Source organism: Anguilla anguilla, chromosome 1 (assembly GCF_013347855.1).
Source record: "Anguilla anguilla isolate fAngAng1 chromosome 1, fAngAng1.pri, whole genome shotgun sequence".
Taxonomy (NCBI): Eukaryota; Metazoa; Chordata; class Actinopteri; order Anguilliformes; family Anguillidae; genus Anguilla; species Anguilla anguilla.
Genome location: NC_049201.1, coordinates 18,092,974 through 18,115,100, shown reverse-complemented (window position 1 = coordinate 18,115,100; position 22,127 = coordinate 18,092,974). Strand labels below are relative to the sequence as shown.

Genomic DNA, 22,127 nt, shown 5'->3' with positions numbered 1-22,127 from the left:
CATTTCAGTGCCAGAAATGCATTTATTAGAGATACATACTATTCACGATAATATGAGATATTGTATATTTCTAACTGCATTTTTATCTACTTTTTATTTCATAATGGGCGAACTACTGCTACAACTATGAACTTGAGTGCCCTCTAATAACTGAGCAGATGCACATCTGTGGATGTTTTGGGGGGTTACATGAGGATTCCACATTTCACATGATGTGGCAAATGCGTTCTCAATATGTCAGTGGTGAACGGGTAGTTCTGATCCTACAGGTATGTGCACATTGAGGGGTGATGTCCTGAAAAAGACCTAACCTGCCTTCCACACCATGGGCATAGCACTTCCCCACAGCACCAGTGCACCGTTAGCCGCCGCATGACTCTTCCTGCTACAGGAGCGTCCGGCTTGGTTTGATTTCCCATGTATTATTTTATGTGTATTCTGTGTTTATTTTTTCTCTGCCAGGGTTGAAATCCAGTCAGCATTCATTGATCAGCCTAAACCTTTGCTCATTCCCAGTCCCACCCACAACTATTTTTAGGAAAGTGGAAGTCAAAGGTTGAAAATCTTTAAATACATAGTGTTGGTAATTTTAGTTGCACATGCTATGTTTGATTGGCAAAAATGAATAAAAAGGCAAGCCGTTTCTTGATACAAACAAGTCACTGGTGTATTATAAAATGAGGTCAAGAAAAGACAGGCTACACTACAGCGTGTAAAGAGTTGGCAACCAAATCAACATAGAAATGGCTGATTCATCTGAATGGCTGCTTTTGCCTGGGTTGGACCGGATGAATGGGGCTGGCAGGTGGAGGTGTTGGGCTAAGGGCAGGCCGACACAGCCAGACGCCTTGGCGACGCTCACCAGAAGCAGTCTGCGCGACCAGTAAGGAGAACAAACACTCTTTCACGACTCGGAACATTCCAGCAGCTGAATGCCTTTATCTACTATACCATATTGTGCAATCGAAAAGGGAAATTTTGGGTTCACCATTTCAAAATACCTACTTGCAACATAAACCACGTTTTGTCAGGGTGATAAGGATTGTCCTAGAAATGGTCAATACCCCTGCATTGTCAGAGGGAAAGTATACAGTATGTGGGAGTCCAAAATGGTCACAAGGTCCAGACAGATTGAGTACTCAAACTGTCAATGGAACTTCTCTTGCCTTGTTTCTACTTCCTTTGGTAGAAGGAGGCTGATACCTTGATTGTACTCACTATTTTGTGAAAATGTTAACTTGTGACACATTTAAGTGAGTTATTTTTCAATGCTTCCATATCAACTTGATAGTCACTGAAATTAATTAAATGTAAGACCTGAAGTTACAGCTGCTTAAATGTGTTGCCCAAAGCTGAGAGAAAAACACATTGAACTTTGATTGAATCTTGGCCTTGACATAGAGTATCTTTTTACTGAGGAATTTTTACATGACAGTGCTCACACATACATTACCAGGCATGATTTCAATGCATAAGCCAACTGGCCTGTTCAGCATCCCACAAAAAAGTCATGAAAATGTCTGCCTTATTATGGAGTTGATAAGTGGTAGGAAAAATGTTTACAGAATGAGAGGCCCTGTGCAAAACTGCAGTAAGCAAACTTCAAGCCCTTCGTTACCAGTAACAATAACAAAAGCTTTTTATTATTGTGCAATAAGGGGAGTGGGTGAAGCAAAGATTTGTCACACGTACATGCATGTGTTGGTGAATGGATGGAAACCACTGTGCCAGACACAATGGGTGCTTATAATATACTGATAAATCAAGTGAAGCTCCTTCGTCATTCCTGGCATGACTAAAGAGTGTTCTGGAATAGGAGCTGGGGCCCTGACCAATGAGCTGCCAAATGTACATGTTTTTAGAGGAACCTCGCATGGCAACATTTTAATTCTTTCAGGAATACTGCATTGCCTGCAATCACCAAGAGGCGGTATTTCCCCCATTGAGTGGATTAAATAAAGTTGGGGAAAAACAAGCACCTAGGGGGAGCTGTGTGATCAGTCTTGAATTAAACATCCCTGGCTCAGGTTGATCTGTCAGCTACAATTACAAGCACTGCAGATTACTTTGTGGGTATTTATCTAGTGAATCTTCTGTATAAGTTTTATTTTAAGAAACACACCTCCTGGGGTGCTCACAGAGAGAAACCACAAACTAAATTTAGCCGTTGGAAGTTGGTGCACACACATGCTGCAAACCATACAGGAAGTGTCATCCCATTGCAGAGGCATACAGAGACCAGCTCATAAAACATTCAGGGTAGACGTTACATTTTTATTGATTTTTTTTGTCTCAGTCCTCACCTCACATACCAACTTTAATGCAGGTACTACCTATTTGTGATCATTCAGTATTTCACATTAACAGTACCAGTTGGAAACCTGCCTGCCTTTAATGTTCTGTTTTGCAGTTGATTTGCATCATTTTTCATGTATCCCTGCTCCTCGGGTATTTGACTTGGTGCCTTAGCAGGTTTTATTTGACCGCAGTATGTGTATGCCATGCAGACAAGGTGCAAGGTCAGATCTGTGGGGGTGATAATTGCAAAGACAGAATCTGTACCAGCCCTGCGGACTAAGTTGCACCTCTGGTAGTCTGAGAAAATGGCATCACAGCTTGTATTCTATCAGTTTTCTGTCTTCATTTAAGTAGTAGATTAATCCTTAAGGAGGTAAAATACAAGACACTGGGTATGATTAAATATTTTGTACCAGTTCAAAAGACTCCTGGGGCATATGCCAAGTTCTTCACTGAATGTTGCAAGTTTTCAAAAGGTCAGCAATACTACTGATGCGTGTTTGAATAAAACTAAGCAATCAGTTTGAAAAATTGCACAACATTTTAGTCATTCATTCTTGAAAGTAGCCTGCTCACCAGCAATATGTGGATGGGCTTAGCAACAGTGTAGTTCAATATCACAAATTCAAGCAAGTCTTAACTATTCACCTTTAAGTAGAGAGTCTAGCTTGTCATTTCTGTGCCATTTGATTTCAAAATGTTACAGGGCCTTTGATAGCAAGTAATACATAAACTGTGTTTCAATCCAGGAATTGACTAGAAAATGTCACCACATTACATTATCTATAAGACAGTCCATTCATTCTGTGGTTCATGTACATCCATTTGATTGCTCTGTACTTTAATTAGTCTGTACAACTGTCAGTTCAACTGCATTGTCATATTTATTTTTTATAAATAATAATATTTTATGAATAAATATATTTTATATAATCATTTATTTTTCCAGTGTGATTGTGGTGGGTTTCCAAGGGAATCTGTATACATAAATTAACACTTCACTTTATACACTTGTCACTGGAGTACAGGAAAGACCCTGGGAACATGTTTCTAAAGTGATCTCCGTGTATACCTGGCTTATGGATTCCCCAGGAAATAAGCTAAACAAACAAACAAACAAACAAACAAATAACATCACCATCACAAACCAAATTATCTCTGTTTTGTTCTTTCAGTTTATTGTAACATGATGAATTGGAAACTGGCATTGTTAATGTAGCCTAGGCTAGGCTACGAAAAAAGACCATGATATACTTGAAGACAATGGAATTACTACTGGTGACATTATTAGCTATGAAAAGAACTGAACTTCTTCAGACAACGCATGGGCCAACAGAGACCCGTCCCCGACTGTTCCGAAGTACACTGGTCGTGCGGTACCTGTTATCTTATAAATGTCGGGTTTACATAGGCTACTTGTGGATAATAATAACCCAAAACGAAGCAAAACAGTTAACTACTTCTTTAAGAACTGTGGGCACATAGCAGCCACCCTGTACTGTACAAAGGAGATAGCATTTAAAATGGTTTTGACAGTTTACTAAACAAGCCACGCCTCGTTTCTTAATACCGGAATTATATTGGCCAGTAAGCCGGGCACCTCAGACTTGATTGGCTGTTTTTTTAGTAGGGTCCCCTCAGTACTTGGAGTTGCTCTATATTGGGTTACAGTGTGGCAAAATGGCGGCTGTCATTCAGAATCCACTCAAAGCGTAAGTAATTTACAAAATTGAGTACACTTTTAATATATGGAGTTTTGTGTTTGTGCTTGTGATCAGTCTTCGGAGAGGGCCCATGTGAAACGAGTATAACAGACGATTACAGTTGTTTTATCTTTTTGGATATTCTTTCATGCATAATGTTCTTCCACATGCATCTGGACAAATAGGTAGCTAGCTGTCTAGCTAGCTGGCTATCTAATGCACAGATAGTTTTTATTTTTAAATGCAATACATGTACAGTGCGATTTATGCACTGGGTTCAGAAGAAACCATGTTTGTGTTCGTTGCATGAATTTATTCTCGATTACACTGCAGTAATAGTGGAAACCATGTTTGAATATTACGGGACTTGGAAATAAATTAAAAGTATATTCCACACAGTGCGCAGTGTTCAGGACGGTCCCATATTGAAATATTTTTTCAAATGCAATAATGTGTCCTCGCACTAGGAGCTGTTTCTTGTCGGTACCGATTGCTTTTATCTAACGCTAGCCGCATGAATGCATTGTTTCATTTCTAATTCTATATTGTAACAGAGAGTAACTCGCACTACGTAGGCTACATTTTAATTAATCTTTAACGTTATTGCAAGCTTCAGCTCCTTCGTCGAATTCGCCTCTATTGCAGTTCTTCATAGCCTAACATTTTTCTAATAAATTAATCTCAGGAACGTTTGGTTAAAGTTGGCAAGCTAGCTATATTAAATGCAACTCATGCAGTCAAACAAGAAAAGTGTTGTTTAGGTTGCTGTCTGCACAGCGATTAACAGTGGCTTGCTTACTGTCAGCATTTCGTGAAAAAAACGGTAGCGCGATTCGTAGGCAAGCCTGTGTAATTATAAGGCTAGTAGACAGTTTAATGCGTGAAGTGAACGTAAAAGAATTTGCTACTGTCGAATGAGTTTGGTGTTCTTTGCATTCATTAGGAAAAACGTGACATTAAAATGACGGTTTATTGGTGTCAGTAACAAAGGCGGTTGCCCATTAGAAGGAAACTAGTCGGGAGATTTGGAAAATTTGATCCCAGTACTCGATTTTTATTGTTATGGGACAACTTCACGAGAATAAAGGTAAAACGTCCGCAACTGAGTACCTTCGATTCCTTTTCGTATAGAGTAGCCAGTAGCATATTGAGCGTATATATTTATGATGTTAGTTAATCAGATTCTAACATTATATTTTATTTATTTAGTTTTAAGCAGTTTAAACAAATATTTATTTCATGACATACGTTGTGCGACGAGAGGCTACCATGCAAAATAATTCTGTAGTGTCAACACAGAAGATGAATTAATGAAGCGATTACCAAGAGAGAAAGACAGGTGGTTGGATTTATTACATTACAGTTTGTCAAATAACCGGGACTCGTGATTGTACAATACCTAAATGCATCCATTATCTTTTCAGACTAAATCAATACTTATGGAGTAGGCCTATTTCTTGAAAATATTTGTCACTTGTTTCAACCTCTTCATTTAAATTGAAATGGGGAAAAACAAACAGGGAGACTCATAAAGAATAGGCTGTTGCGCCAAGACCTGTACTCTCAGTGTTCTGCTTGACGCTGTGCGAGCTCTTCCTTTTCTTTCGATCTTATATTTTTAGCACAGTCTGCTTTAGTGTGCTCATTGTCGGCGTCATATATTTAAAACCAAGTGAGGACGTACAGGATATTATAGACGGTTGCTGTGCATGTGACTAACAAGACGTTAAATCTGTAAAGAGCTGTAAAGTCGCAAAATAAGTTGTCACAAGATCGTCTAAAAAGGAAAAAACAGCGACATCTCTTTTACTGTCAGATTCACATATGAACACTTTAATCAGAGAAGTGAACTAACTCAAATATTTTCTACCTTGTTGTGGAATGTAGCCCTTTTTACAAACCATTAAACTACAGCACCCCTTTATGCTGTCTGTCCCTACTCTTCAGTTATTTTCTGTGATTATTTGCCTTGATCCCAAGGCCCCCCCATAATCCTTTGAAATACCTAACCATGGTTGAAAACCTTTACGTTATCTTATGAAATAAATACATGCCCTCCTTTTAAAAATAAAAAAAAAGAAACCCTAGTTCTGTTTCCATTCTTGTACTGGTTCCTGTATTTTTCCAGAATGTTATTTCTGTTGTTGAGACAGGATGAAGAGATGTGTTTTAAAAATACACATGGGTGTAGTACAGCTAATGTTGTATACTGTAAAGAAGCAAGGATTATAATTGAGAACATAGCCCTGCTCTTAACCTATTTCATGAAGAAAGTTGCTTTTGTTCATGCTGCAGGAAGGCAAATATCAGGAAGAGACAGTCTGTGGATTATAGATTGAGATCAGAGACGATCCTGTGGTGTGTGTCTGCCGATTAGGGTGTGTGAGAATGTTCTAAGACAGCCCCCAGCCTGTGTGTGTGCACAGGGTTCTGTGCTTCAAATGGCACACCAATGCTGGTTTTTCCATCAAGGCCTGTGTGCTCTTTCCAGGGATTTCACTCTGGGGTCCATTTGAAAGAATAAAAAAATAAATTCTACAATGATGATTGATTTTGTTAGAATACAGTTACTTTTACAGTTGCTTTGACGGTGTTTTTTGTTATTGTGCAGTGGTGTCCACTATACTGGTGAAATGGCATGTCATGTGCTGTTAATTGTTTAGCTAACCTCATTTCAGTGAGCAAAGATCGGCAGATGAGTTTGATATTTATTTTCTCACTCCAAGTTCCTGTCACCATCCAAGCCTGTGGAATTTATGGTGTTAGCTCACGCCGTCTTTGGTGAAGAAGCGTTTCCATTGTGGGAACTGTGTGTGTTGGCAAGCATTCCATAGCTGTGTCCACTACCACCAGACTGATAGGGCTTTTCTCAGGGCCATGACAAAAGAGAGTTTTTCTTTTTACTGCTACAGAATTCCAGAACCTCATGCTGAACCAGAGAGAGCGAAGGAGGGAGAGAGAGAGAGAGAAAGAGAGAGAGAGAGGAAGAGAAATAAAGAGAGTTTCATGCTCCTTATCAGAGCACACTGTCAGGGCTCTTTGCCCTAGAGAATGAGATCTGGCATCTATAGGAGCCTCTGCTGAGTATCTTCCATCTGGCAAAAAAAGCCTCCACCAAAAGGGTTTTAAAAGCCCAGCCGGTGTTGGAAGGCAGCTCTTGCGGCAGAGAATTCAATCTCCTGTTTTCCCGATTTTCGCCCAAGCTGTTTTCCAGCCCCAGACGGGGGGCTCTCCTACATAAGGCGCTTCCTGGAACAGGGACCTCCTGTGGAGGGGGGGGCCTACGTGACGAGATGGCGCTGTTGCTGTTCCTGGTGAAGGCAGCACGCCTGGCTCTCGCTCTCGCTCACCGTCTGACGCGACCTGGACAAAGAGCCTTGCAGAGCAAACCACCGCAGCGTCCATTTTGGCTCGCAAAGAGCCGGATGGTGTAAGTTCGGTACTGCAGGGGAAGTGGTTTCTGCAGGTGTCGTTAAGACGCGTGTTTTCTGATGAGTCAGATGAGTGTAGCTCGCCCAGCCTGATGTGCATGGTGGGATGACTGCACGCATTCTCTTAGCACCTACACGATCACAAGATTGGTAAGAGGTGGCCATCGGCCTTGTTTCTGGTGACCATGCCCCCCACGTGGTGGGGGGGCGGGCGGAGGGCAGGAGGGAGACGGGCGGCGTCGCGGCGCTTTCGTACCGCTTGGGACGGGAGCGGAGCGGGACCGCTGGGCCTTTAAGCGGGGGAGAGATGCAGATTAGCCGAATCCCGGGATCCTGGGCTCCATCTGTCGGGAGACGCGGCGGCGGAGCGGAGGCGCTGGGCGCGAGCGGGAGCCCCATCTGCTCCCGATGCGAGGCAGAGCCGCCCCAGCGCCACCGAGGGGCTTACTGAGAATCCTTCCGCCCACAGCCGCGGCGCGCATCCAGATCCGCCCCCGCTCCGCTGCTGGTGCCGTTATTAGTATTTCCTAGTCACGTGCTCCTCGCTGCGTACGTGTCACTAGAACCAGGGGGCCATTGGTATCCTGGGCACTCGTGCGACCGTGCTCAAGCAATGCTATGCTTCCATTGAGAGCATGCAGGGCAGGAAACTGATTTTTTTGTTCACTGGCCACAGTGGATAGTGCATCCCAAAATCCCTAAATTTACTATGTTACGAGACAACTGCATATTTAGAATATAACATGGTCACCAAATTATGGTTACCTGCCAAAGTGGCTGGAAGAGTAGACAAACTTCCTAGCCACTGAGAAAATATACTAGCTTTTGGCTGGTGGCTGCCCTGCACTAGATTGTCGACCTATCCAGGGTGTATTCCTGCCTCTTGCCCTATGCACGCTGGGATAGGCTCCAGTACCTCCTTTGACTCTGACCAGGATAAGCGTGTATAGATAATGGATGCTGGATGGCTGGAGGCTGGTGTTAATTTCCCACTTTTAGTCACATGACTGTCCACCGTCTGTCTGGCTGTGGTTTCCGTGAGTAGGAGGGCTGATCTCGCGTTCTGTCACTGATTCCACCTTAAGCGTGGGCCCATCTTTCAGGATTGAACGAGACCTCCCTGTTCATTACGGGGAGTCTCAGGGTGCTCTTTCATCAGAGACGCTGGAGTGCGCGGGAGGAGAAAGTGCCCCCATGAAAAGCTTTGACTAATGAACTATATCAATCGGCTATAATTAGCCACAGTCTTTCGTTTCAGACTTAATTTCATGCATTTCTTAGATCCTAATTAGTCACACTTGACACTAATTGGATGTTGCCTGCTCGTGTGGACCACTTTGATGGTTTTTGCATCAGAGGCATTAAGATGAAGGTGAGAGGCGCAGTCCGTCGGTTTGTGCCGGCTCTCTCCTGTCGAGTGCAGTGTCTCTCAGGTGTCGTGTGTGTGTGTGTGTGTGTGTGTGCAAGCGTGCACATACGTGATGCGCTTCCTCGTGTGCGTGTGTGTGTAGCCGTGTTCATGCACTGGCATATGTTTTTATTTGTATGTTTATGTTTTTTCAGTGAAGCATGTGTCACGACCCTGACTATGAGGCTTAGAAAATGGAATGAATGGATGGTTTGATAGTGCAAGTGTGTATTTGTCTTTGTGTACATGTTTGTGCAGAAGTGCTCTTGTGTGTGTATGAACACGCACACAGGCATGTGTCTTTTATCTGTATGTGTTTGTTCATTGACACAAGTTTATTTGTTTGTGTGTGTTGTATGTGCATGTGCAGGCAGGTGTGTGTGCATGTACTGTATGCATGCTTGCATTCATACATGGTTAGTGTGTTATTTGCAGAGATGAGCTCACAGTGGAACAATGTTTCCCAACTGAGGAGCCTGCAGTCCCTGTTTCCCTTGTTCAGATGAGAGCAGCAGAGACATGTCTCTTCCTGTGGAAGGGGGTTTGATGGGTTTTTTTCCGTAAAGCTTTCAGTTATGTGACTGATCTACATTGTTTGCCACCTGCTGGAGTGACCTGTGGCTGCTGAGCCATGCTTGTGATGCATTTTCTCAGGCTACTGTCTTATATGGAGCTCAGACTATGAGGCACTGTTGGGCTTTTGGCAGTGAGAGGGTGCTGTCAGGATGGGGTCAGTAGCCTCACAAGCCAGCATGTTGCCATGCCAACACATTGGCTTCCTGTGATGCAGCTAGAGGCAGTGAGAGAGACCAGAGACACCCTCCACCCCCCACCCACCTTCACTTTCATGCACTGACACCTGGACAAACGTGTGGATCTCTGCACAGCACCACCAGCAGAGGAAAGTCTAGAGAAATACACATTTGCTCTCTTCTGTACTGGTCTCTCTCCCTCTTGCACTTCTCTCTCTCTCTCTCACACACACACACACACAATTAAGTTACATTCAATTAAAATTTAAATGATTCTTTATTGCCAGTAGCCTGCTTCCCAATGAACACTATTACCGTAGCAGGGATGCAGATGCAGAGTGCATAACACAGTGATAACAGTAAATAAATTAAAGCAACAAAACAACGATGACTCTTTTTAATGATGCAAATATTAGCGCAGCGACGTGTGAAAAATGAAAAAAAAGATTTTTAAAAATACCGAAACCACCACCAAATGCACATAGCCTACACCTCCTCCCTCTGCTTAGCTCATTTGTTAGTCTACGAGGGAAGTGTGTGGGGGTCTGAAGGGTCCTAGAGAAAAGACCTGCACACAAAAGACTGAACTCCTTTCTGCTGTTACACCCGTCACCCCCCCCCCCCCCCAGGGTCTGGATTCATGGTTCACACATGTTAGGGCTGACCCCTTGCCTGGTCGTCTTTATACCCCTTTATGCCTTTCTGTGGGGCGTCTCACGCAGGGCTCTTGATATCATAAGGGATGCAGTAATCTGATTACCGTGTGCTGTCAAGGCTCATTGACAGAGTGACAGACATTGTGGAAAGCGCATTCGGGTTAAAACGGCCGGTGATTCCCGAGGATAAGACTGCGAGCCCGAAGGAGGAAGAGTTTCAGGAAAAGTACATATTTTCCTTCTCAGTCTATTGTAGGGCAAGTATATTGGCGCTTCTGTAACCCTGTGTCATGTGAGGAAGGATATAATTCACTTGTATGACGGGCGATAAAAGCGCTAAAGAGCACGGACGAGCAGTCTGTCAGGTGCCTTCTTGAAATCCTGTCAGTCACAGGAGAATAGCAGCTGACTTGTCAAACGCTCGTTGAAATGATATGTAAACAGTAACGCACAGCCGGGCCTTTCTGGAATGTCACGATGAAGAGTGGAGCTGTTGAGAGATACAGTACCTTCATGCCAGTCATCCTTCTGTTATTTTGGACAGGGGCAGTGTTGTCCACAGTCGTAGCAGAGGAAAAAAGAAACAGAAATAGAACGAAACAAACACGTCCCCCCCATCTCTGTGAAAACCCTCACTTGCCTTCCTATTCAAATTCCATTTGAAAAATTGGAAAAAAGCAAATCAATACTGTTGCCATTTCTTAATGGAGGGGAGATTAATGGGACAGGATTTTATTGACATGCTGCAGTCCCATCATGCCTTGCAAGACCCGAGTTTCTGAAGCAGTCTATTGAAATAGCAGTTACCTTTGCTAAGGTGCTTTTCCTTCTGCCGTTCATGGTCTGTATTATATCTCTACCATACTGATTTAGTAGGATAAGATCCTTTAATGTTACTGGTTGCATTGCAATTGTGGCATCTAAAGTTCTTGTGGTTCAAGGTTAGCTGTTTTTTTTTTGTTTTTGGGTAAGCATTAACTATGCTGTTCAGAAGCTGTCTGTTATTGGATTAACATAATGAAGAGTGGGTCAAGTAAAAGATCGGATATCTGCTGGCTATCACACAGGCAACCAACAGTCAGACCTAGTCACTATTTTTTGAGATGCAGCTTGAGAGTTGGTGTTTCTGACTTATGATAGCGATTCGTTTTTTGTCCTTTCTATTAATGTATTTATGCGTGTTCCATTTTTAAATTCTTGATTAAATTGTCTTAGAAGTTTAAACTCAAGCAGAAGGGTGTAGAAAGGTAAGCCATGTCTTTCAGTGGCCAGTTACGAATTCTAACCGCCATTTAATATTTCCCCTTATCGATATGCCGAATGCACAGAAGGAGGGCGGTGCCTGTTTCAAGGGCCCAGCTTACCTCATCTCCTGCCTGCAGTACCGGCCCTAAATAATTAATTGTCAATTGGATTAATGGGCGTGTAATGAGTTTGTGCGGTTCCCTGCTTGTCCTGAATGTGCTGAGAGGGGAGAAAGCTCCTCTTCCCAGTCCCTTCCTCGCTCTCCCTCTCTCTCTCTCCCCCTCCCCCCTCCCCTCCCCTCCGTGTCCCTCTCCCCCAACCCCTCTTTGATTTTTTTTTTCATGCCGGTGCACAAAAAAGGGCCGGACCGTGATGGATGGCCGCTCTTTTCCCTCTCTCCCCCACACTTCCAACTCTGCAGAAACGTACGAGGGGCCGCGAGGGCGACCCCCCCCCCCCCCCCTCGTTCTTCCGCGGGTGACCGCGCACTCCTCCAAAACCTGAAATGATTTTACCAGCTTTGCGGGCGGTGCACGCTAGCTTTCCGCACCCGTCGCCTGAGAAGAGGCGGCGCTAACGGAACTCTCGGCCGTTTTTGAGTTCTGGAAAGGTGGGGCCCTGAGAGGTGGCATATAAGGAGCACCCCTCTCGGCTGAAGGAAGGAAGGAAGGAGGACTCTGGGGGAGTCTGTCAGGGTTTCAGTCTCGCCACAGCTGTTTTTGCTTTTGTTTCATAACACCGAGGAAAGAGCATTTGATTTGGAGGATTCCTTTTTGAGGAAACTGTGTGTGTGTATCTCTTTGTATTTTATTCACATAAAACAACATTGTGCTGATGAAAGCTTAAGCTGAAATATTTGCATGCACTATACTCAGACAATTTGCATGTATAATGAACATACACTATACGTGCATATGCAAATTAGAAGTACCATCAGTGATGGATACGATCCCATTGCCTGAGAGATTGACTGTGTGGAGAGACAGGCTGTCTGTGAAACTCAGCAGGCACACGGGGGGAAGGTAGCATGGGCACTGTGTGTACCATTCCCCAGAGACACAGAGGTAGAGAGGGAGGGGGACACAGGGAACGGAACAGGGAGTGGTCGAGAGAGACTCAAGGAGAGAGTAAAACAGAGTGAGAGAGGGGAGACAGGGAAATGGAAAAAGGAGAGGGATGTAAAGAGCGGGAGATAGAGTGAAAGAGACCCAGGTAGAAAGAGAGGAAAAACAATATAGTATGATGGGAGGGAGGGAAAGAGGGAGGGGAAAAGCGTGATTTATTCAGGAAGAAAGGAATTTTGGATGAGGGAAGGTGGGTGATGGGGTGGCGCAGAAGGGTAAGGTCACGGAGAGTGCGCTGAGTGTTGTGCAAGCTGATGAGCGCGGATCCCGTAACACTGCTCTGACCTTGGCACGCAGCGGCCATGTTGCTGCAAACTCAATGACAGCGTTTTCAGTACAGCGAAGCGCATTAAATCCCAGTTGGGTGGAGGACCCGGTCTGTTTACAGGAGCTAGGCTCCAACGCTAATGATGGGACTGGAAGCGTAGTTTCTGTTTTAGAGCTAAAACGCGCTTAGGAATTTACGTGGCGTCACACAGGCAACTTTTAACCAGGTGTTGCCCACCGACATCATTAGAGCAAACTCACAGATAGGGCGTAAAGATGCAGCCTAAATAGTGCCTTTGTTTGAAGTGTGCGCTGTGCGCTGGGTACTCTGACCTGACCGGCTCTGCATTTGGAGAGATAGCACCTCCGCTTCGCTGATAAGTGCCTTTCGCTGCCTCGCTGTTCTGAATTCCCCTTTATTGGGAGTGTAAACATGGAGCAGCTCACGCTCGACCGTCTCCGTCCGTCGACACTGCCTTCTTTCTGTATAAACTCCGGCCCGAGGATACGGAGAGGAATGGCCGGGGTCGATCTCCATGCGCGGTCGCCTGAGAAGCTCTTTTGGACACGTCCTGCGCTTTTTCACGTCACGGTTGTTTATGTGGAAAAATTCCTCCAGCTGTAGCCTGCTTCCTTGGAAGAGTTGGTTTTCTGGGCTTTTCACGGTCACTGGATCACACCTCTGTCTCTGGGCAACGGAGGGCTTTAAGGCTACTTGTGTGCTGATAGGCAACTTAACCACCCCAAGCTGCTAAGTTTTGCAGCATGGCTTGTGTTGGTTGTTGGAATATGAACTTGGACTGCAATTGAAGCCCAACGATTCCTTAAAAATCTGAAAATAATCAGCTCTTTAAATTTTACGAATCTCAGTGATTGTTCTCTTGCCTTTAGTAGAGCACTTTCTTAATTTTATAATTTTTTAATATTTATAATATTAAATAATGTTTTATCAATGAAGGAAACAGAGCAGGTGTTGTGGCCTTCTAGTACTGCTACAAGCTAGTGGTTCGAGGCGCGGTGCCACATGTGTGGGTTTCCTGTAGTGAACCACCATGCCAGTGATAAAGCTCTGTTAATGTCTAACTGAAGCTGATTAGATTACTATCTGAACTCACCCTGTCCCAAACCAGTTAGCTACCGTGGGTCAGAGTAGCATTGGCTTTTGCAAGTCACCCTCTCATAATTTTGCTCTTGAGAGGCAACAAATTCAGGTTCATTGTCCTTCTGGAAGCTGTTGGTTGGGACAGCATTTCCCAGAATGCAGAGCTTTCCTTTTTGTTGTTTCTGTTTGCTTCGTTGAGGGCCAGGGTCAGCTGCTTGACCTGTGAGAGACTTAGGCCTGTCCCCACCACCTTGTGAGATTCCATTTGCTGCCCACCCGCCACTTCATTCTTGTTTTCAGTGTGCTTTTGGCTCAAGTGTGTTTATCGGCAAGTTGGGCCAGTTCTTATCGGTTAACTGCTAGAGGTTGTTTGATTATTAAAATTCAGAGTTAATTTATCATGCTTTGAATAATAAACAATGTTCCTCAGCTGATGTGTGATCCATCTTATATTAAGCTTCTGTGGGCTGGTAACTTACTGTATCAAATAAAACACTGTAAAAAGTAACCAAGCATAGTCATGAAGTAGAATTTTTATTCAATACTTATACCAGACCATTGTGTACTTCCATAGTAATCAATGGAAACAAATTTGCTCTGCTAGTTGGCTACATTTGCTATTTGATTTGGGTGGCGTGTGGAATCTATCATGGCGGTGCTATCTTCTTTGGGCTCATTGCTTCTTTCTTGCAGGTGTGATGTGATTGAGAATAGCTCCGGTGCTGCCTCGTGGAAATGCTGTCTGTACATTAAAAAGTTTGCATTTGGCTTGTTTTTCATGAAGAGGGACTTCTTTCCTTTCTCTTCAGGTGAAATATTTGCAAAAGAAAGACATTCAGTCTGATTTTGAGTAATGCACACATTTTCTTTTTGCTTTCGTAAAAGGCACAGTGCAATATTTTTTGTTTCAGTAATTTGTTCTTTAGTTTTGCGTGTTTATTATCCTTTTCCAGGTAAACGATAAAAAACACATCCCTAAATCCCGCACTTCTGCACGCATTTGAAATGTGCACTGTAGTGAAATTCTGCACATCATACTCTGAAGTGATCCGTAGTCAATAAGGCACACAGCAGCCACACTGCAGTCCCACTGCAGTCCCAGTGCAGAGCCCTAGAGACAGCAGGGCTCCCTGTCCAGTGGGAACCCGCGCGCAGACGCAGAGCTAGGGGACCGTCGTTCCGGTCGTCTCCCGTATGTTCCGCCACCGTCGCCGCGGTTTCACCCGCGGGCCAGCCGGGGAGATTCCCCACGCGGCGCGCGGCGTGCGGAGCCCGTTGCCGAGCGCAACGCGCACTAAAGCCGTGGCAACGCGTCCCACGGGAGACTAAGCTACCTGACGCGGCTAGAAGCCCGCTTATCTCATTATACCGGCGGGGCAGTCTGACAGACAGAGCCGTCCGGGGAGCCGTCGCCGGCTCTGCTTAGTCTTCACGGCTCGCGTGTGCGAGGAACGCTGGGACAGCTTCGAGCCGTCTTCTTGCCGAGTGTGACGCGCTCCGCAGGGGCGTCTGAAGCGGCTTCAAACGCCCGCACTCCACGCATAAGCAGCCTCTTCATATTTCATGTCCTTGTGCTGATAAAAGCCTCTTTGCCAGGCACTTAAAAGTTCATTACAGTAATGTGCTACAAAATGGCATTCGATGGAGATCACGTGTTGATTCGCTTCAAATGGTCAACCATGGCTTTTAGAAGACTGCAAACTGCAGTTAATCATTCTCACAATTGATTGTTGTTTTGGGGAAGATAGCAGTAAACATTCTGAGCAAGACAAAGCTGCTAAAAATGCACCTGCTCTTGGCTGTTTGAAGAGAGTTTCTATCAGTAATTGAAGCTTCTGTGACAATTTGTATTGCTGGTATGTAATCCTGGATAGGTTTATTGTTTTGTCTTGGAATTTAACGTGTATTTACATTTTTTCGCCAGAGATGCAAGATGTTTTTTTTATGTTTTCTTTTTTTCAGTTTTACCAGGGCACTTGTTATAAGGGTTTGCAGTCTGTCAGGGGTTTGTGAAAACATTTTACTGTCTATTGCTGGAAACCATAACGTGGTTTAACCACCGACTCCAGACATTAAAAAACATCTTTGTTACTCTGCTCAGACCTCTCAGTTCTGTGGTCTTTGGCAGTTTTTTCTCTCTCTCTCTGCATGGTGTGCCCGGGCCTGTGTTTGCCCTTAGAGATCACACGTTTTATACCCTCTCCTCTTTGCCTCTTGCACTCTTTATCTCTCTCTCTCTCTCTCTCTCTCTCTGTCTCTCGCTGTCATGCTGTTTGTCTGCCTTATAGTCCTGGGTCTGTGTTTGCCCTTAGAGATCACACTTACAGTCTTCCCACCTCCCCCACTCATCTCTCACACCTCTCACGCTCTCTCACTTTATCTGCATAGTGTACCTGAGCCTGTCTATCTGTCTTTCTGTCTCTCTCTCTTTCTCTGGCTCTCTCTCTCTCTCTCTCTCTCTCTCTCTCTCACTGTCTTTCTGCCCTCTCCCCTCTCTGCATGGTGTACCTGGGCCAGCACTTGCTCACTCAGGTAACAATGAGTCTCTCTCAAGGTGCAGAACACAGAACACTGGGTCCCATTGTGCCCCCGGCCTGCCAGTGATTTTCCCTTTGTCCGACACCACATTCCAAACATTTCTGTGTATCTGTGGGGCGAGGGAGTGCAGATCTAATCAAGGGAGGTTGGGGGGGGGGAGAAATGGAGACTGAGAATGAGAGATAGACGGAGGGATGAGACAGAGAGAGAGAGTGCGAGAGAGAGAGAGAGAGAGAGAAAGGTCTCTGTTTGTCAGAATCACCCTCACGCCCCCTGACACCATTGCCTGTTGTTGGTGGGGGGAGGAATGTGGGTTCAGACACAGAGACCCTGAGACCTGTGGTTATAGCAGAACATAGGGCAGCGTTTGTTCAAAATGGCCGCCTGCTGCTCTGGGGGGGTGGGGATTATAATTGAAAACATGTGGCGCAATTGATTAGCTCCACAAACCTCACTGTTGTTGGTGGAGGCGGTGAGCACAGTCTGCTTTTCTGTCACGGGTCACCAGTGCAAGAGCACAGGGTAAATGTGGGGTGTCATAGTTTTGTGCTTTTTTATGCTTAGTTCGTACTTCACTGTCACGAGTCCAGGTTATTAGCGCCTGCGGAAGACCCGTCTGTTCGACAGCCTCGCTCCAATTAACGCAACAGACTGATTGGCATGTGAGTCGTTCTGCTTGCCCCAATCAGCGAGAGAGGTGTGATTTCTCGACTTCACTGTGAATAATAAGATGCCTGGGCTCCGCTGTCTGTGCAGCAGAATCAGGTGGGGGAGGGCGTCGCGAACGGTAACACAATGGCAGACATTTTCTTCCTGCTTTGCCACTAGATGCAGGGGCAAGCTGGTTTAGGGACATTCTCGGTGGCGGTAAATCACGCTGGTCAGAGCTATAGCCGGAGCAGTCTTCTCCGGCCAGGCGCGGCCTTGGGTAGAGCTGTTGCTGGGCAGGGTGGTATCTGGCACCGAGGATAAGTCCCCGGCCCCTCGGCTCACACTGTTGAAGTAGCGCAGACTGGCCCAGAGTCAACGCTCAGAGAAACGCCAGGAGAAACACTGAAGAAGCCCACGGTCTGCGGAGCTTCAGCTTGAGCTGCTCCAAGGAGATAAACCAAACAAAGAAAGGTCATTCGAGTTCATCGGCCGCTACAGCCTTAAAGCCGCAGCCTTAGAGCTTCTGCGGTAGGACGGCGATGGACTGACTGCCTCCGAAATGGCGTGCGTGCTGTTCCCGCCGTGTGCAAATTCTCTGGAGCGACAGCTCACCCAGCCCCCTTTATCAGTCTCTGCTGATGTCTGATAGGGTCTGGATGAAATGAGGTGAGACAATTTGATTGGGTTGCGGAGCACGGGCGGCGACGCTCGCAAAGGGCGTCCGCCTCCTTCGCCGCTCTCTCTGCGGTGTGCTGGCGCTGGCCCAAACCCCGGTTCCCCCGGGGTCCTGCCCGGTAGCCACTCGTACCCGCCCCCCCCGTCCCGTCTGGTTTCCCACCGCTTTTAATACCCACTCTTCCACATGCCAGCCAAGATAAACCGCCGTGGCGGATCTGCATTCACTGTCTGAGTGATTAAAAGCCATAAATTCACCCGCACATTGTGTTCGGGACATGGAGACCTGAGGAGGCACCGCGGTCAGCGGGGTGCGGCAGAATCTTCCGGAGACACGCATCGGCGCGGAAACCGCGGTCAGGCGGGCCACGCCACCGTTCGCGACCTCCCTCTCCCAAAGCCGCGTCCGCGGTCAAGCTGACCGCGTCGAATCCGGTCTCCGCGTTTCCCTTCTGGTTCGACAGCCCGACGTTTCACCGCAGACTGGGGGGAAAAAAACAGCAATGCGGCTGCGGAAAGCAGAGCATTCTGGGATTGCCGATTGACTGCCGAGAACCGCTTCTCTCCTGCGGACTGGAAACTGCAGCCGTGAGTGGCAGCTGCTCTAAGCCTGATAAATATGGGCGCGCGGGAGTCCAGGAGAAGGATCAGCTGAGGACACAGTCTGTCTCGTTTCTGTCACTGGAAGCTGGGGGGAGCAGCGGGGAGAATAACAGCTCCGAGTAGACATGGCCATACCTTCAGTGTTTCAGGGTCTATCTGCAAGCACTTTCAAATAACAACTGCACATATGTAACATATGTAATCATTCTCACAATTAGTCAGGTTTTCCCACAGTGTGCTCTTAGTTTCAGTATTAATTGTGTGATTTGCCGTATCTCTGAATAGTAATGGTGACTGCATTATAATAATAAAGCATTCTTCAGCTGTATGGCAGTAAGTATGAACAATATGTTCAACGTCACTGTTCATAATATGTACCGACATTGCGTACCAAGTGCACTGTGCTTGGACACGATACATTGCCCAGAGGGAAATCATGCGTTGAACTGCAGTGTCGGAAAACGTCTGTCCTTCGGGACTGTGAATGATGATGAGGCTGAAGGTTTTATTTTAGCGCTGTGTTTACCGAGTCTGACACTGGCCCGCATTGTGTCCCCGCAGGCTGGGCGACCAGTTCTACAAGGAGGCCATTGAGCACTGTCGCAGCTACAATGCCCGCCTGTGCGCCGAGCGCAGCGTCCGCCTGCCCTTCCTGGACTCCCAGACCGGCGTGGCGCAGAACAACTGCTACATCTGGATGGAGCGCCGCCACCGGGGGCCAGGTGGGTGGCGCCGGAGAGCGGAGGCTGGGGGCGGGGCCAGGGGCGGTGGCGAGCCGTCCGTACACGGTGACTTGGTGACTCAGCCTTTATTTATTTTTGGAGAGCAAACTGACGGTTCGCTTCAGCTCCGCCCCATTATGGAGTTGTCAGAATCTCAGTGCTTGCGATCAAAAGGGTGTGGGTGGAAATCAACTGCCTTGTCTTCCGCTGGGCTGAACACAATGGCCAGGCCATTGGAAGCTGTCATGATTGTGAGACACCTCCAGCTTTTCAACAGCTACATGCAGTGTAGCAGTAAAACTTTTCTCCTATCTGATAAAATAGGCACACTTTCAGTTGAATACTGAAGCATTCAGTCAAAGAATCTATCTACTGGTACTGTGCCTAATTTTGAGGGACAGATTTAAGCAAGCATTATTCTCTCAGATGTCGGTTTTGGTGTTTGTCCACTCCCTGACTGTGTGTGTCAAGCTCTTGTTTAAATCTGTTCCCGAAGGAAAGGGCCTCATCTGTTTTCCTGAATCTGGACCCTGAACGTCCTACTACGCCCGTAATTAGTTTTCAGTGAAGTTTTCTGGGAGAGGTATGCAGCTATAGACCATGCATGGGCTCTCAACTCCAATTTCCTTTTTCAGGTTATATAAATAACCTGATGTCCTCCCTTCATTTAAAAAAAAAGCTGAAACCCGACACCCTCCGTGGATAAGGGTTAGAGGGGTGGTTCCTGAAGGCTGAGAGGCTGAGAGGTTTGGCAGCGCATTCTACACCCTGCACAAACTTTCCCTCTCAGCATTGTGAGTGCCCAGGTTGCAAATGACTGTGTCGCGTTACCAATCGGACTACACCCTGAACGTGTTTACTTTTTGAAGGGCTTTGAGATATGGCTGGATAGTAATTCAATTTCAGCCGCTCAAGGGAGCAACAGTGTGCATACCAAAACTCAGATGCAAATAGACTTTGCATCCAGCCTGCGAAGTCCTTCGGTTCCACCCTATACTTTGCGGCCGACAGACTCTTGTTTGAACACATTCGCAGCTGGTTCGTCCCCTCGTTTTAACCATCTGCTTCCACTGAAGGCGTAATAACGTTTGCGATCGCATTGTATCAGGCCTACTTGGAAGCTGTAAACAGAAAATATGAAAAATGTGGATCTGAAACAAAGGGTGGAAGGACGCCAGAGAAGTGCAGGCGAACTGGGGCCGCGTAGCTCCGCGCTGCCTAGATGTGCCACCGGCTGCAGCGGAGTAATGTACACACACGTCGGCCCTTACATGGTGTGAGGCGAACGCAAAGCTGGGGGAAGGAGTGAGTCACATTGAAGCTGAATGGCTGAAATGAGGGATGGGGGTTTTTGGGTGCGCGGAGCGTCAGGGTGGTCCTCAAAGTTGCCTCCCGTCCGTGTGACCGTGTGCAGGCATGGCGGCGGGACAGATGTACACCTACCCGGCCCGCTGCTGGAGGAAGAAGAGGCGGTTGCACACCCCCGTGGACCCCCAGCTGCGGCTGTGTGAGCTCAGGCTTGGTAAGACACCTCGCCCCCCCACACCCCCTTACAGAGTCACTCCCACCTCAATTTCACCCGCTCTTCTTACACCGCTTTTTTACTTTGTGTGTTCTGTGGAGGAGATCTGAAGAAAAAACACATTCTTCACTTCACCTACACATTCACTCATATGTGCTGTAAGGAAATGAAGTTACCATGCCCTGTTATGTAAGCCTGCTGTGCAGAGAGTGGCTGTTGTCACCCAGCTTGTGACCTTAGGACTGGTAAGTTGTTGGTAATTGTTGTTGTGCCATAAGAAGAAAAAGCACAAAGTAATGTAGTAACCTGCGTAATAACTGAAGAATATTCCCTGTCTGTCTGTACAGAGCTTAATTACTCTCTGCTAGTCTCTCTGCTGAGCTGTGACCCACGCTCCCACTCTCTTCTTGCCTCTCTCACTCCCACAGTTACTGCGTTGCCACTCTTTCTCTATCTCTCCCTCTCTTCTTTTTGTGATTCATTGACTTGTTTGTTCGTTCACTCCCTCTCCTGCCAGCCTTCCTCTCAGTCTTTTTCTTGTTTAATTTCCTCTCTCGCTTGCTCGCGCACTCACTCACTCAGGCTCTCTCTCAATTACTCTCTCTCTCTCTCTCTCTCTCTCTCTGTTTCTTTCCCCCCTCTCTCTCTCAACCCCTCTCTCTCTGTCTCTATCACTCTTTTCCTCTCTCTCTCCCTCTCTTTGTTTCTCTCTCTCTCTCTCTCTCTCTCTCTCTCTCCCCCCCCCCCCCCCGCCCCTGTCCTGTACAGTGCAGTGTAACCTGCACATTCCTTCAGTCTGTTCAGTCAAGGCCAGCTCGAGGCCACAGCCTGGGCCCCATCTGCCTCTGATTACCACCTCTCCAGTTTCACCCCCTTCTCATCAATGTCCCTTTTCTCTGTTGGCATGGCAACAGTGCCTCCTATCTGGCCCCAGCAGAGGTCAGATAACTGCTCTGACCTCAAGTCAAAAGGCCTGCCAGTTTTTTTTTTAAGGAAAGTTTTACACATATTTAAAATTCAGTCCTGACAAAAAGGACTTTTCTGAAGTCAAGCCTTCTTGTCATGTAGGACACAATTTATCCCTCAAAGAGGATACTGGAGCGCCAAGCTGAAGTTATCTGGTATGTAAGCATTGTCTCATTTAGAAGAATGGTGTTTTTGTCCTTCTCCGACACTCTTCATCCGATAGCTTTCTCACTGCATGGGAGTGGAGATCTGTCGTGAGAAGGGGTTTTAAGGGGGAGTGTGTGAGGAGCTTGATAAGAGGAAAGACTTAAGACCAGTCTTTGTCTCACACTTCCTTCAGTACTTTATCCTCAGAGCACCACAGCCCTCTGCCTGTTAGCGACAAACTTCACTCGGTAGGCACGTCACCAGGAGAAAAACCAGCTCCAGACCCCAGCTCAAACCCGAGAGGGAAAGGGGTGTAA

General features: G+C 46.4%; 1 protein-coding gene across 4 annotated transcripts in view; it reads left to right on the top strand.

The window, feature by feature from the left end:
- Nucleotides 1–3,897: 3,897 nt before the first annotated feature.
- Nucleotides 3,898–22,127, top strand: part of LOC118228387 (zinc finger protein DPF3-like) — a 49,572-nt gene continuing 31,342 nt past the window's right edge. For all 4 annotated transcript variants that reach the window (XR_004765476.1, XR_004765475.1, XM_035419884.1 and 1 more), the window contains exons 1-3: nucleotides 3,898–4,010; nucleotides 19,015–19,175; nucleotides 20,590–20,697. Coding sequence is in view for 2 of the 4 variants with exons in the window: in XM_035419884.1 (XP_035275775.1) it covers nucleotides 3,979–4,010; nucleotides 19,015–19,175; nucleotides 20,590–20,697 (301 nt within the window). In the remaining 2 variants the exon portion in view is untranslated. The remainder of the gene's footprint in view (nucleotides 4,011–19,014; nucleotides 19,176–20,589; nucleotides 20,698–22,127) is intronic.